We start from the raw sequence: 16052 nt of genomic DNA on the forward strand, positions 1-16052 counted from the left end.
CCTGCTAATGTAAGCTAGTCTCGTGCTTATAAAAAGAAAAAGCAAAGCTAGTCTCAAGTAAATAAAATGAAGTAATGAACTGCTCTCATGAGAAGAAAGTTCAACAAAATGATTTGAGTAATAGAATGAGGTATTTACATCTCTTATGAGATACAATTTAAACAAAACAATTGAGCCCACATAACATACCAAAATTTACAGTTTGTACAACAGCTTATCAAATTTAAATTGTAGTATTTCATTCCAGGCAGATGCTGGAGTCACGGAGGAAAAGAAATCCTGCAAATGGAAGCAATAACTGAATGCCCCCAATGGAAGCATAACTGTTGTACGCAATTCAAGCCTGCACACAAGACAATATTAAGCCCTGGATTCTAAGATTAGCGTCTTGGCCAACCACTGCCAGTTCTGTTTCTGGAAAAGTGACCAGGAATGTGATGAAATGGTCCCGAACCTCCGTCCCTATCAATTGAGGGGTTCGGAAAACGAGAGAGATGATTTGATAAAAGAAAACCTGCTTCATGAGGATTATGGGCAGATAAACTTGGAGGAACCATATAGAAGCCACCATTATGGTCATGATGTGGAGGTGCTGGCACTGCCATAGTCGTGCTCCTTGGAACATCAAACCTTCTGATGCCATGGCCATGGCCTTGAAGTGAGGGCATGCCCTGAGGATGGTTAGACTGCTGCTGATAAGGAAAGGGATGGAATACATGGTTGCTTTCACTGTTCTGAACACTGCCAACAGAGTGACAAGGAATGGTTGGTGTGGCAAGTGAGCTCCCACCTCTAGGACCGGACCTGTTACATAGGGTGCGGATAGTCAACATTTTCATGCTCAAAGGCATATGAATATCTTGGTATTCTCATGCTCAGAGGCTTATGAAATCCTACATATTGGTATTCTCATGCTCAGATGCATATGAAATCCTACATATTTGGTATTCTCATTCATGATACGACTTACCAATGTAGGCCTTTTGTTGCGACACATGCTACTGGTAACAGAATGCATAATACACTATGTCGTGAAATAGAGAAGTGGAACAAAGTATTCTGAAACTCCATACCACTAAAGAACAGATAACAAAATCAGATTATCAAGTCTTTAGCTTACCCATGATGAAAGACAAATGGTTGTGTTAATGCCCTGGGCATTGTCACAGTTTCAACTCCCCCCGTTGAAGATCTCAATGTTAAAGGTGGGACAGGATTTCTATCAGCATCCGTGCTATGGCCACCAGAGAGGGGCAGAGGAGTGGAATAACTGCTCCAACCATGGTATTGGCTAGTTAAAGCAGGAGATGCAAGGAGATTAAAGATCTCACTGCGTCTGGATGCACCATTCCAAGGACGACTGGAGTAGGAATCTGCAACAGTATCAATAGGTCCAGAGGATGTGGGTGGGATTGGAGCAACATATGTGACATATGAGTGAGCCACGGATGATATAGCCGCCTGATCAGCAAATATTGGAGGATGTCCCTGCACGTTTTGAACTACAAGGAGAGAACAAATTTCAAGCATCATTCAGTTATTGGGCATATGTGAACATATGGTCAAGTGGTAGAGTTGTAGAGGTGCAATCTAGAGGTCACAAGTTCAATTGCTGGAAATAGCCTCTCCACAAATTATGTGGGTGTAAGGGCTGTGTATATCTTACATGTCGCGGACCCTGCCCACTGCAAGAGTCTTGTACACGGCTGTTCTTTACTTGTTTAGTTTTTATTAAGTCATTGGGCATTTGATCAGCTAGTCAGTCAATCCTTAACAGCAGACATTTTTTCTGAGAAATTCATAAAAGAAGACTTACACATGGTCGATGGAGTCTCCACTTCCCTGACAAATATTTAGTGTCAAATGTCAGGGATAACAAAAAATTGATGTCACTGATAGACAATACCCAAGATTTTCAAGGGGAAAAAAAGAAATATGAAGACATTTTCCTAATTAAATGTTCCGGGAATATTCTTTTTGTTGGATGTTTTACTCAAGAAAACAAACATAACACAAACACGACAAAGGATATCAGAGATCAAACAATAAAAGAGGAAAGAAGAAGAAAAAAGTGCAACAGCTCGATGTGGAAGTAAATTTCGAAGAAGATTATGTACCAGTAAAATGAATTTCATGAACAATCAGTCACAAAAAGAACCTGTGAGCACAAGACTGAAGAACATCAATATTCCAGTATGAAACGCAAGAACATGGTATCTGTGATCTTGGAACTTTATTTTACACGAGGGTGAGAGCTACGGCAACTACAGCAGTGACATGGTGTCAGGTGCACCAAGGGTGGTTGCAGCCATATTTGATACCAGAAGTGCAGAATCCTTCTCTCCATAGGAATTTGAGAATGACACCTATATTGCACGTATTTTCAGGTCTTCTTTTATCTAGATGAAGGATTTGATAAAACATGTGGAATCTTAGGCCCTTCATAATTCAATGCGTTTTGAATTATGTGTCTCCGAAACGGATGTATTGCAAAATTCTTTGTTTTCTTTAATTAACAATTATGACTGACACCAGGATCTGACAAGTTCAAATACTAGAAGATTTGTTAGAATAAAAAAATTGGAAAAGATAATTAATAGATGCCAGTATCTCCTCGCACTTAATATGCACAATGTGATTGGAAAAAAAAATATTTGCAAGTCAACACAGGAAGGGAGGGGAAAACCAAAAAAGAAAAATAACCCAAATACAAAACCAAGGAAATTTTGCTTACTCAAATGATGAACCAAGTTGTGCTAAATCACCCAATGGGCACCAATGAACTCGAAATGGCTGCAAAGGACAATAGAAGCCATAAGCAGATTGCAATTTGCAAGGCTCACCTTATGTGAGAATACATTCCAAGGATTCCTTTTATTTTTTGTTTGACTAATAAACAACTCACTTGTAGAATGCCAGATATAAGGAATCATCACATAATGCAGCAGATAACAATTAATAAACAAACATGGTTAGTAAATATCCCAAAATAGATAACACTGAAAGAGCAATTTTATGCCTCAATGAGTTTGAAACTAGTCTAGGGCTCACCGTATATGCCAACAGAAATGAGATGAGCTCACCTCGAAGCTATCAATCAGCCCATACTAGTAGACCACCAACACTTTCTCAAAGAGTCCAGACTTTTTCTTGTCAATAATAGGTGTACCACCGCCTTCGGTTTGAGAGCATAATTCTAGATTGTAACTGCACATTGTCCCAAAACATTTTTACTCCAAATGGCACTAATGAAAAAATATAACTTATCTCCCCAGCTGTGCCTTTGGCAACTAAGATAGTTGTCTAACGCCTCAATTTTTTTAGGAATGAAAAAACTCATTATGTATAATAAAAAAATTCCTTTCCTTTAGATTTAATGATATCACCATTACGGTGCCTCAAACTCTCTTCTCTCACCCTTTTATTAGTAAGGTCACACTAAGGAAAATCACGTTTAATAATGATTATTCCTCCAATGGTTCCCCCTCTCTTTCTTCTATTCCTAGAATTCCTGAAGTCTTTCTATCCCTAAAATCCACATGTCCCCTCCCCAGTTAAATATAATTAGTTAAGTACAGTTCTAAGTAGGATTTAAAACATAGGTAATCAATTGAAATCTAAAATGTTTCATCAAAAATATGTTGTTCAAATTCTCGCCTTAGGCTCCAAAACAACATGAAATGAAATTAAGGGGATCTAGGATGTTGGAGATAGAGAGACTTCAAGTAGTTATTTGATCAGTAGAAAAGGGAAGTTATTATTCTGATGAGCACAGTATCACCATTTTAAATTCGTTCATCTGGAAAAGGTATTTCTCCTAAGGAACTAAAGCATCAGCCAGTTTGCACAACATATCCCTTCTCATTTAAATTTTAAATAGTACAATGTTATTCTAAGAGGAGTTTATAAAGTAAAGCAGAAGAGCATTAAGTCCACTGGTTCAAAAGCACATTTCTATATCCATCGGCAGAAATCCACGCCACTCAACTATGCTATGATGCTTGGGCATAAATAGCATGCTACTGAATTTTCTGCCATTAATGGATCTGGAAAAAACTGGAAATTCTTCAGTGTTGAGAAAGATAACTTTCGAAACCCTATAAGTTTTAAGGTTTATTAAGAATAAATCATAGAGGGACACACATATATTGAAGCAAAACCATGGGCACAACAGCAAGGTCAATAGCTAAGTTGTGGCCAAAAGAGGAAAAACATCGCATATTCTAGGTGAACCTATGTAAAATTGTTTAGCCAAAAAAATAATGCCAATTTGGTTAAGGGAAAACTGTATACTTCATTTCAATTTTCAGCATAAGCCTCACTCAATTAAACAAGTTAAATGATGCATGCTTTAGAAAATGACCTATGCAACACATGAAAACATAATCTTCAAGTTATATCTTACCATTTCAGAGTAGCTTAGATCATAGACATCTTCACCAGCAATCAAGTTATCCATGCTCAACTCAGGAAGTGATTGAACTGGCCCAGTTGCGTACAGCCATTGGCCTCTCTCAACTTTTCGACAATTAGGGCATTGCATTGCCCCCTTCATATTAAATGCTGAACCAATACAGTCTGCACCGTACGAGATAATAATTATGATGATGATGATGATGATGATGATGATGATGATGATGATGATGACGATGTTATCATTCAGTATTAGTAAGATAACAAGATGAAAACACAACAGATATGTGTATTGTTTATTTTTTTCTGGACACATCGAGATTCTATGCATATAGAAAGCAAGCACAGTCAACAATATTTCGCTTTATTGCGACAGTACATATATTTCCCACTACACACTTGATATGGGAAGTATAAGAAGCTCTATTATTAAAAAAATTCAAAACAACAAAATCATTTAAGTCAACAGATAAATACTATAGGATAACAGACTTCAAATTGAATCAAAAGTCATAGGAGAATCCATTGGTGGATTTCAACATATTTTCTTTATAGATTCAAACAAGGTCAAAATTTAAACATGGCACGATGTACACAACATTTCCTTCATATTACCGAAGAAGTTGTTTTTAGGATTTGAACCCGACCCCTTGAAGTACAAGGAATATTTTGTTCCCAATTATGACTGGGGTTGAAGCAACTTTACCACTAGGCACACATACATACAGCCATTAGGACCGGAAGTATGCAAATCACGTACAAGTGTGCAGTGTGCAAAGCATCATGAAGAAAAAAAACTTTAAGCACATTCACTTAGATGAATTTGGAATATGTTCAAGATACAATTAAGATAGTCCAGTGCTGACCCCGTAATAGACATTTTTGAAATAGGCAACAAGGACTTACAGATGAGGAGTATGATTGTATGAAAGACCTATGGATGTCCATTTAAGCATTGGAAAACTATCATCTTATAGCCATATCATTGAGCATTTGAATATTTCATGAGTGGCCAACTATTTTTGGATAGTTGTGTTTGCCTTTAAAGTCAATTGAACTTTTTTTGATTGAGTGAAAAGAAGATTTATTAAGGCACCAAAGGGTTTTGGAACATCATCTGCATGTTATGAATGAAATTATCGGAAAAGATTTCTGCAACTTCTGTGTGGGATTTCAAGCAAGTAAATACCAGATTGACAGATGAACCCACTTTCTTTAAATATCCATCTTTCTACATCTCTCACTATGCGGAAGAGCGAGATGTACACAACCTTACTCCTGCAATGTGGAGACTGGAGAGACTCTTTCCATGATTTGAACCCATGGCCTCAAGATTGTTGTGATGTTACTTACCACTAGGCCAAGGTTTTCCCTTCTTCTGTAACTATCAGGGAAGCGGGAAGGCACCCATTCTTATAATGATCAAGCGGATCAAGCAAAACGGTGGTAAACAGCAGTCTCATGCAATAAATGAAAGGTCAAACTTAGGTATTGCCTCCATTCCAAAAGGAAACGGCTTTCAAACTATACCTGCGAATATTTAAGTTAAATTTTGTCTCAAACATCGGCCCCTTTTAGCTCTTTAAGACTTTCTGTTAGCATATTTTCTCTGAAGAGCTATGGTCATATGTCTTCAGACCAAGAGATCAAATATTTTTGGATGCCTTGTCTCCATCATCTCTGAAGGGATACCAATTGAACTCCCAAAACAACCACTTTACTGTTAGTTCATTTTTATCTCGTGTTACATTTTCCTATTTCATCTTATCCAATCAGAACTACCGTCCTTTATGGTAAAGCATGTATTAACATTTCTACCAGTACAAAAGGTAAAAATACGATTTACTTTATCATGTATATAATCTTCGTTAAACAATAAACAACGAATCACTATTCCTCTCATTTATGAGATACATCACCTATAAATTTTGATTAAACCAATCAATTAAGGCACAATATCGGAGTCTCCCCTTCCTTGTTAGTATTCTGTTAGTTCTTAAATTTCATTTAAGAACAACTAATGTGTACAAGTAAAATGGCAATCGAAGGGATAAATATTTCCTCACTTTCATAAACAAGTATCCATACATAAATGCAAAATCATCATCAAATAACTTTTTCATGGTCTCTAATATAAGTATAGCATAGTTCTCACAAACCAAGCAGTTTCACCCTTTATGTTCTTACAACCACCCAAACAGGGAATCTAGTTCTGCCAATTCACATAAAATGAAATCCTCATCCACTAAAACGACAAATCAAAAATAAACGGGGCATACCGAGATGGAATCCATGACCGCATTGCAGCTTAGCCGTGGATCTAACTCCATTGTCTTCCACCGAATCCAAGCAAATCGAGCAGCTAATGCAAGAAGATGGAAGCTCTCGATCAACATCACGATGATCATCCACTAGACGATCCAGACTAAGGCCACGATCAGTCTCATTCGAGTCCGCCATCAAAAACCCCAAATCTACAATTCCGCCAAAACACTCTGAATCTCTCTCCCTCTCTATTTGGGGGTGAAACCTATCTATCTGCGCTCCGACCTGCCGGATTACGATTTACGAGGTTGGGACATTTCGTCAACTCACCTGGAAGGTTGACGTGGTCGCATGGTACGCCGACACTTGTCACGAACTCTTGACTCACTAGTCAACGGAGTGGGTTTTGATTTTTTTTTACACGCAAGCACCACAAAACGCCACACAAACAGCAGTTTTGAGAATAATTTTGTACATTACGATTTTATTTTGAATAAAAAAAAGTCAATATTTGAGTGGCGTCGAAATATACTAGTGACGTGTCACATTGTCATAGGAGGAGAAATGTCCAACTAAGCAACTGACATGTGTTTCGTCTGATTGGGCCGGGCTAGACGGCCCATGCTACATGGTTATCTAAGAGCAAGCAAATTGGGTCAAAGGGGTGCAACTCTTGGGCTCTAGCAGCAGTCAATTTTCAAGTCAGCCTGCATAAGTAGGATGAGGGAATTATAGAATTTTCTAGAGTCTATAATTCTCATACAATGGTAAAGAATAAATAAGGTGGAGAAAATACAAAAGTGTGATATGATATGGTCAAAAACATATCGAGAAGAAGATATTGAAACTCTAGAATTTCGATTAATAATCATCCTAATCATAATCAATTAGGCTTTGAATTGTCAAAATTAATATCTCACATCGGATTGGTATAACTCAATCAAGTGGTATATAAGGGAAATTATTACACTTCTGACACATTGATGCATTTTCTAGGCTAAAAACCAATAATAATGGCCCATGAAAAAAAATCCATGCATACTCATGGCATAGACCGAGCAATATCCCTTATCTGTTTGAGTGTTTCAACTTGGATTTTCGACATGAATTAGATCAAAGATTATGATGACATCATTATATGATTAGTTAAAGATCGAAATGTATATACATTATAATAAAATAGGTCAAGTAGTCAAAAGATTTAACTCAATACAACCAAATTTTGATAATTTTAACAAAAGTTTTGAATGCCTCTACAACGGATGGAAAACTACTCAAAGATGAAAAATTATTCAAATCTCAAACCTCTTGGTGATAATTAAACTCTGAACTTCAAGCTTTTAGCCAGACAACCTAACCAATTAGGGACCTTCCATTCGTTACCTTTCTCTCTCTAGTCTTTTAACATAGATAGATAGTAAAATACAAAATCCAGGCACTATATAAACTTTTGGCTAAAATTGAAATGCGTTAAATTCAGAGGTTAAAGATCAATTTCTTTAAAGTTAAGGCGAGCCAATCAGTTCACGCGCTCCTTGTGGGGCCTTTACATGAAGAAAAGTGTCACAGGCGGCACTTGCGTAGACGACAAGAAATTAATCTCCAAATTAATAACATTATAACCATATATTTCACCACAATTACATTATCAACCCTCTGGTTAGAACCCTTTTTCACGTGAAGTTCAATAGAGCATGAGGGGTACTTTTGAATTTTGATCATACCGAGTCATTGCTTGGCTGTGATCCAATAAATCACAGCAACTTTCCACGTCATCGTAATAATCAATATATTACGTGGCGGAGCTGTTATCCACTTGGCAATATATATCGACTAGGGTGACCAACGAACTATACGAAGTGGACAGAGACTTGAGGAGGCGGACCAAATTTCCTCGAGTTATCCGGGAAATTGACTTTTTCTCGGTCACACTTGTCCTATATATCTACGTCTTCACATTGGGCGAATCGTTAAGAAGGATTTATGATTTCCACGAAAGAAACCTATAAGTCACTTTCCTCTTCGCCCTTCGCATTGTTTTTTTTAAGGATTTTTGTGTCTTAATTTATACGAAAAAACAATATTGTGAGCGTCATTGATTTGTGGGTCTTTGTTGAAAGATCGGAGAAGGAGGAGTGGTGTGGTGGGTTTGATGAAAGATGAAGTTTTGCAAGCAATACCAGGAGTACATGCAAGGGCAGGAGAAGAAGTTACCTGTGCTTGGATTCAAGAAGCTCAAAAAGATATTGAAGAAGTGCAGGAGGGATTTCCAGTCGCAGGAAGATCATGAGCGATGCCACGATGTCCAATCTTGCCCTCAACATTGTCCAGGTATTCAAAAGATTGTTCCTTTCATTGGGTTTTGATTGTTTTTTATTGGTCCTGAAGGTGTTTGTGTTATTGTCTTCCCCTGTTTTTCGTGGAGGTTTAGTATGTCTATTGGAAGATCTGTTCTGTTTAGCGCTTTTAAGTCTGACATTGTTTCCAGAATTGTGTTATTGTTAATGTGGAATTTCTTATTTGTTAAATCTCTTCTTTCTGGGTTTCATCAAGCTCTGTATTTCATCAATAATTATGGACAAGGGCGGAACTAGGAATTTATGTTAGGGGGACCGTTAAAAGTTGGCAGGGGTCCGGGGGCAGCGCCCCCGGAATTTTTTTTTAGGCTATTTACATTATACCTATTTAATTGGCAGTAGAAGTTACTGAAATTAGTTGATTAGGCATTTAGGCTTACTGTTAGTTGGGATTCTTGAGACGAACTTATGAAGAAACACGGTTACACACTTGCACCAACGAAAGAGAGTAGGTACAAAGTGTGTTTTTATTTAGGTGGCTTAGTGTATATTTAGGTATGAACATGTATATAATTGTATTTTTATTTATTTATGTATAATTATATAAGTACGTATGTATTTGTATATGTATGTATGCATGTGTCCATATATATATATGTGCGTGTATATATGTGTAAGTGTATATATATATAATTACCAAACATTTGGGGGAGACTACAGCCTAGTCCCCTAAATCCGCCCATGATTATGGAGTTCTCTAGTCTTTTGCTCCAAAATCTGTAATTATTTTTTATGGGGAGGATTGATGTTGGGTTGAGTTCGGGTTGCTTATTTTTACTGGTTTTTGCTTATTTTTTGTACAAACTTACTAGGTTTCTGAAAATAAGCAGAAGCATATACAATTTGGCACATATAGAGGATAAAACTCCACCTTAATGAAGCTATCTTTTCTACCTAACATCAATTGGTGGATTGTCCAATAACCTTCTAGCCTGAATATAATATCCTAATATCCTTATTGTTTATTCCTTTCCAATGCGTTAGATGTCATTTTGCTTCTTTACTTTATTCTAATTCAAACGTATGTGCAGTGTGTGATGGGACCTTCTTCCCTTATCTTCTCAATGAGATGTCTGAAGTGGTTGGCTGCTTCAATGAGCGTGCAAGAAAACTTCTTGAGCTGCATCTGGCCTCTGGGTTTCGAAAATACTTCATATGGTTCAAAGGCAAGCTAAGAGGGAACCATGGTGCCTTGATTCAAGAAGGCAAGGATTTGGTTACCTATGCAGTGATCAATGCCATTGCCATTCGAAAAATACTAAAGAAATATGATAAGGTATTTTTTTTCCCCTTTTTTCTCATGAATAAATAGTTACGATCCAGACAATCTCAATGAACACAACATACTAAATCATCATAAGTTAGTTCATATTTAGTACACTGATTCACCGTTATTTTATCTTCCGTGTAATTTGGAATATCGTAAAATCTCAACTGCTCTCTTGATTAATCAACGAAGTACATGATTATGGCTCTGACTTCTTCCATCCAAGCAATTTAATTATCTTAAAAATTCAAGCGATAGCAAATCAATTTACCTTTTTGCTTAGATTAGAAAAACTTCATTTGTGCTACCATAAATAGAGTTACTTTTTTATATGCACAATCATAGCCCTGATTACCATAGTGTTAATATAATGATTCATTAACTATCCTAACATCAAACTCTTTTATGAATTTGTCACATATATTTGGAAGTTAATGTAATTATACGGTGAATATATTTTTATTTTGACTGTCTTTCGTTGTATATTTGCTAACAGGTTCATTACTCCAAGCAAGGGCAAGCCTTCAAGTCACATGTTCAGAGTATGCACATTGAGATTCTTCAGTCTCCATGGCTTTGTGAACTAATGGCTTTCCACATCAATCTAAGAAACTCTAAAGTCAATTCAAGGGTGCCTCCTGCTCTGTTTGATGGGTGTTTGCTCACATTCAATGATGGCAAACCATCACTCTCCTGTGAGCTCTTTGATTCTATCAAGATCGATATTGATTTAACTTGCTCAATATGCTTGGTAAGCTCTCATTCTGCATAATATACTCTGATTTGTTTCATAAAAATGGTTTTTGTCCTGTTAATATGTCACGACACACTGATTGGCAACCCATGTATTGAATAATAATCAAACCTTTTCAACATGAAAGCCTGATAGTTTGCAATCATATATGCATTTTGAGAGTAGAAAAACCTTAGATTTGTTATCAATGTCCTCCTCATACTCCCCTAGCTTATTCATAATGTGACTTTTTCACTTGGTATCAGGATACTGTTTTTGATCCAGTTTCTCTCACATGTGGCCATATATTCTGCTACATGTGTGCTTGCTCTGCTTCATCAGTGACCATTGTTGACGGACTAAAGGCAGCGAAGCCTAAAGAAAAATGCCCTCTATGTAGGGAGGTAAGTCGATTTGTTTTTCAGAAATTTTTGGCTCATCATCTTCATTTCCATGAAGCGCGGCTAAAACAATCATGTGTGCAGTCTAGTTTGTGGTGTTTAGTTCGTTGAATTTTCTTTGGAAATAAACTAGTTGTTCTCAAGCCACCTAGAATACTTTGAAAAGGAACGATGCCAGGTGACAAAAAGATTGGTGCTAGAATGCATGACCTTGTCCTGTTCTAACTGAACCTGATTCCTCAACCTGTAAATGTTCATTCTCTGTTTTTGTGACTCACTAGAGCGCAAAGTACATACTGAATTTGGTTATTCTCAGTGTTTCTCTTACCCTTTTTTTATCCTATTTTCATGCTGTGGGTTACTCTTATTAGAGATAAAATGACTACTCTTTTCAGCTATGGTTCGCGGAAGTTAATCTCAGTGTTTCTTGTACCGTTTTTTTTTTTATCCTCTTTTCGTGCTGTGGGTTACTCTTATTAGAGATAAAATGACTGGTCTTTTCAGCTATGGTTCGCGGAACAATCTGAGTGTGGTTGAATATTTATGATCAAGGTTTTCCACACATTTTTCCATGAGTAGCATATTGTTGAACTCATTATTGGTTTTCCTGTAAAAACAATTCACAAATACAAAATGGCTGTGTTTTATATGTGAAGAATAATATAAGTGAATTTATATGCGGTGAATTGTAATCAGCACCTAATCTTTCTTTCATTTTTCCTTTTTCTCTATTTCAGGCAGGAGTTTATGACGGTGCCGTACATTTGGAAGAACTCAACATTTTATTAAGCAGAAGGTAATTCGTTTTTTCAACCATGACATCCCTCAACTGTTCCTCTCTTTTTCACTGAAGTCATCTTGATGCTGTTGTTACCTAAGGGCTGCAAAGAAAATCGTCCTTCAACCAATGAATATATGTATGATGCCAATACTTTTGCAAATTATGCCTATATCTTACACATCTTGCATATTCTTACAGCTGCCCAGAATATTGGGAGCAAAGGCTTCAGATGGAAAGGGTAGAGAGGCTTCAGCAGGCAAAGGAGCATTGGGAATCCCAGTGCCGGGCATTCATGGGTGTATAATCTGGGAAAAACTCGCTTATCTAGTGTTAGTTAAGGTTTTTTTAACCTGAGGATCTTCCAGTCTAATTGTATTTTCAGATGTTTTTGTCAAATAATCCTTTCTTGGAAAATTCCATGTACATATCTTTTTTGTTGCATAAATACTACAACCAGTTGCTTGTGTAGTTAGAAAACCTTATGATTCTCACTTTATTGGATTAATGTGGTTTTGTTGGTACATATGTGTTCTTCTTCAATCTTCTGCACAATATTTGTTTGGGTTGCAAGACTTTCTTGTTGACAAAAGGTTGCCAATTTGCCTTCCTCTTTGTGGCATGGAGCTTGAATAACAGCATGGAAGTAACAGATCCAAAATACTGTTTCTGTTGCAAAACCAATCTGTTTTTTTTAAAACGAATTTCTTTTACATATGACATTCTACCACCAAGAGTACAATGCTAACTGTCCTTACAAATCGAGCTAACTGTCCTTACAAATCGAGAGTAATATAGGAGCCCTATTTGTATCATAGATTCAAATACAGAGCAGAATAAAGATTATGTCATGTATCGTGATAGCATAATACACCAGTCATAACACGACATTTATAGCAATTAACAAATTATGAATAAGATAGCCGGCCCAGACCCAACTAGAATTCACACGTCGTTTTATGGGCCGGCCCATATAATTTCGTACACTAGTGTTTCCCGCTTTATATATTCTCTTCACTCTCTTCCTCACTCTCCATCTCTGTCAGTCTGATCATTTTCTCTGTCTCATCGTTTTACTGTTTCACCATGGGAAGAGGGGAAGAGGACGGAAGAAAAACAGAGAGGAGAAGAACAGAGAGAACAGAGAGAAGAAAGAGAGGGAAAAATCACTGGAGATTACGATCTTGAAAGAGGCACATACGCCCATCCAAACGCACAATCGGTTTAGTCCTCATCTTCAAGAATCATCATCCACCTCAACCGTCTCCACCACCGCCGCCTCGTCGGCCGTGATTCTACATCTTTCACTTCTGCAAATAGATATCACCAAGGCATGGAAAATTACGGAGTCATTGTGCTTGAAAATCCACCACCGTCTCCCTCTGGCGGTAAATTTCCTTTCATCTGTCAAAAACCTAGCTCTTTCTGTCACAGTGTCACGGAACTTTTGTTCTTTTTCTCTAGTTGATCTTTCTTTTCCGTTCTTTGGTGATTCTTGATTATTTTCTGTTACTGTTCTTGTTATGAAGGTTCCCATGAATGAGTATCGCTCCCGAATTCACCCACACCTCACAAGACCTGAGCGCCATGTATAGGAGGATATCATAATTTTTCGTATTGTCTTTGGGCAAGCAGTTTCATATTCTTCAGTGATGATTCGCTCTGTGAGCTCTTTAGGTAACATGAGGATCTTGATGAATGGTATGTTTCCCTTTATTTTTTTCTCTTATCAGACATGAATGCTTGCAAGTATGCATCTATACACCTGTATTAGAAATCTTGTGTAGATTGATTCAAGCAAAACAATACAATTAGAAACCTTTCATGTGTTCAAGGTGTAGTACAGAACATAGCCATATTATTGCCTTATTTTACTCGTGTGCTCAAATTAGAAATTTTCCATTTTGGTTTATGATAGCTTTTCTGTGGCAAATCAAAATAAGCCTCCTGAGATCATCAGTGTTCTTGTCAAAAATCGGAACAAGCTCCTGATGTTTTTAGATGGGTTCGAACTTGATTTGAGTTAGAAAATTTTTGTCAGAACTGTGAATGCTTATTAATTTATCATCTGAGCATTGATAACTAATAGAAATTTCTGCTGCTATCAGGCTTATCAACAATCTCATCGCTTAATTTGAGACACAGTGGATTTAGAACAAGAAAAAAAAAGGAAGGAATGAATGAATACAAGATAATCCCTCTTCGGTGGACAGATTACAGATTTGGCATGAACCAAGCTAAAAACATCCCCGATGGAAAGTCTGCTACAGGTAAAGAGCGTTCGAACTTGCCATCATCTAAGTAGTAAATTCCCGATTCACGACACTTCAAATAGTCTTCTACAAAGTAGATACAGTTTCCCCGAATGCCTTCAAGCTGAAGATCTCTAGCTGAAAATGTTTGACAACTGCTACCGCCCAAAAATATCACTTGATCACCTATATCATGCATCTTCTGAGAATCTCCGGTATCTGGATCTATCTTGAACACATTAAAACTACATGTCCGGAAAAATTCAAAGACAGAACTTTTGATCATAAAAACTCCGGTGGTTTTGATGACGGATAACAATTCTCCTTGTGTTGACTCAACTGCGTATGGAACTCCAATATACAGTGCCTCTTGGCCCTCTTCCATGGCAGTACTAACTCGATTAGGAATTTTTAAAGTGCTGGATGCTGCTCTGCCAATGCAAACGATCTTTATTCTCACAGCTTCACCTTCTCCTAAGACAACAGTGTAATCCTTGTTAACATGCCCTTGCCTGCAGCAACATAACACTAACAATGTTCCTCTATAAAAATAGATGTTTCCAATGTTGACCTGGTCCCCGTTGTCGCTGAAGATCGTCCATTGCTTGTCTCTGCCTGGTCTACAGACTACCAATCTTGGTATAGAATCCTCAGTATTGTCGGGATTGATAACAGCAGCAACAATAAGTTGTGATATGTCGGAAGAAGAGATGGCAATTTGCTTAAAAGAACATTCGCGATTGCATTGGCATAAGTAGTGATGTCTTTGGTGTTTGTAAACTGGGATTGCTGTCAAGCAAGGTAGCTGGTGCAAGGCTTTTGAAATCGGATTCAAGAGAAAGAATTCGGCTTCTACTGTTGGTTCTTTGATCTTTGAAATTATATGAGAAGAATAAGAATAAAAAGATGGCCAATTTTCCTTCATATATTGCTTGGCTTTGTAGATGTGATTCCATGGGAGATAAGTAAAACTTTTCTGTGCAAAAATCAACCAGCCTCTTGAAGATCCAATGAACCAACCTTGTTTGAACCTTTTGTCCACTTTGAGGTCACCAACTCTGCCATCGTACAAGTCGAAGAATTTCCAGTCATTCATCAATAACCATGGAAGTTGAGGAGCAGGACGGATATCCTTCATCTGTCGAAGACAAGACTTGCTAACAGCACTCATTCGAATGCGATTGAATGTTGATAAACGCTGGAAGATATTCTCGACTATGCCGTCCGGGAGGTCTTCCCAGCAACTACGATGAGGCAGCAGTGATGCTTTGTTCTTGGTATTGAACAAGGAAGATGGTGTAATACTCCAAGACAAATAGTCTCCTAAATTTCTGTAAATATGAAAAACTGTATCAGCAGCCATGTCGATATGATATTGTGGGTATAGAAAGAAAGAGAGAAGGAAAGAGTTGTTGATGTGTTTTCTATGTAAATCAAGAGCCAATATATACTAGTTAATAGTTTGTGTTCCTCCTCCTAATCCGAGTCGGATATGTAAAACCCTTACCTGATATGATATGTCACCTTTAGGAGGGTTAATTACCGAGTTCAAATTGGATTTATTTTCAAATATAGTTTGCTTGTAT

General features: G+C 37.3%; 3 protein-coding genes across 3 annotated transcripts; 1 reads left to right on the forward strand and 2 right to left on the reverse strand.

Moving 5' to 3' along the window:
* Positions 1-88: 88 nt before the first annotated feature.
* Positions 89-6979, reverse strand: LOC119983173 (E3 ubiquitin-protein ligase RFI2-like). Its single transcript, XM_038826874.1, has 6 exons — positions 6693-6979; positions 4406-4578; positions 2735-2793; positions 1817-1842; positions 1121-1502; positions 89-804 (listed from the first exon to the last, which is right to left on the reverse strand). The coding sequence occupies exons 1-6, from the start codon at positions 6871-6873 to the stop codon at positions 381-383; spliced, it is 1245 nt and encodes a 414-aa protein (XP_038682802.1). The 5' UTR covers positions 6874-6979; the 3' UTR covers positions 89-380.
* Positions 6980-8530: 1551 nt separating this feature from the next.
* On the forward strand, positions 8531-12740 carry LOC119981691 (probable E3 ubiquitin-protein ligase BAH1-like 1). The gene is made up of 6 exons (XM_038824781.1): positions 8531-9009; positions 10067-10311; positions 10799-11053; positions 11302-11439; positions 12174-12232; positions 12416-12740. The coding sequence occupies exons 1-6, from the start codon at positions 8838-8840 to the stop codon at positions 12519-12521; spliced, it is 975 nt and encodes a 324-aa protein (XP_038680709.1). The 5' UTR covers positions 8531-8837; the 3' UTR covers positions 12522-12740.
* Positions 12741-14428: 1688 nt separating this feature from the next.
* On the reverse strand, positions 14429-15829 carry LOC119982656. Its single transcript, XM_038826139.1, has one exon. The coding sequence runs from the start codon at positions 15827-15829 to the stop codon at positions 14429-14431; it is 1401 nt and encodes a 466-aa protein (XP_038682067.1).
* Between the last annotated feature and the right edge of the window lie 223 nt (positions 15830-16052).

Source organism: Tripterygium wilfordii, chromosome 17 (assembly GCF_013401445.1).
Source record: "Tripterygium wilfordii isolate XIE 37 chromosome 17, ASM1340144v1, whole genome shotgun sequence".
NCBI classification, from domain to species: domain Eukaryota; kingdom Viridiplantae; phylum Streptophyta; class Magnoliopsida; order Celastrales; family Celastraceae; genus Tripterygium; species Tripterygium wilfordii.

What these genes read in the sequence shown, in the direction of transcription:
- LOC119981691 (XM_038824781.1), top strand. Translation starts at nt 8,838, where the DNA reads ATGAAGTTTTGCAAGCAATACCAGGAGTACATGCAAGGGCAGGAGAAG. An exon ending in TTGCCCTCAACATTGTCCAG is followed by an intron (nt 9,010 to 10,066) that starts GTATTCAAAAGA and finishes ACGTATGTGCAG; the next exon opens with TGTGTGATGGGACCTTCTTC. An exon ending in AATGCCCTCTATGTAGGGAG is followed by an intron (nt 11,440 to 12,173) that starts GTAAGTCGATTT and finishes TCTCTATTTCAG; the next exon opens with GCAGGAGTTTATGACGGTGC.
- LOC119982656 (XM_038826139.1), bottom strand. Translation starts at nt 15,829, where the DNA reads ATGGCTGCTGATACAGTTTTTCATATTTACAGAAATTTAGGAGACTAT.
- LOC119983173 (XM_038826874.1), bottom strand. Translation starts at nt 6,873, where the DNA reads ATGGCGGACTCGAATGAGACTGATCGTGGCCTTAGTCTGGATCGTCTA. An exon ending in CGGTCATGGATTCCATCTCG is followed by an intron (nt 4,579 to 6,692) that starts GTATGCCCCGTT and finishes CGTACGGTGCAG; the next exon opens with ACTGTATTGGTTCAGCATTT. An exon ending in ATCTAAGCTACTCTGAAATG is followed by an intron (nt 2,794 to 4,405) that starts GTAAGATATAAC and finishes TGTCCTTTGCAG; the next exon opens with CCATTTCGAGTTCATTGGTG.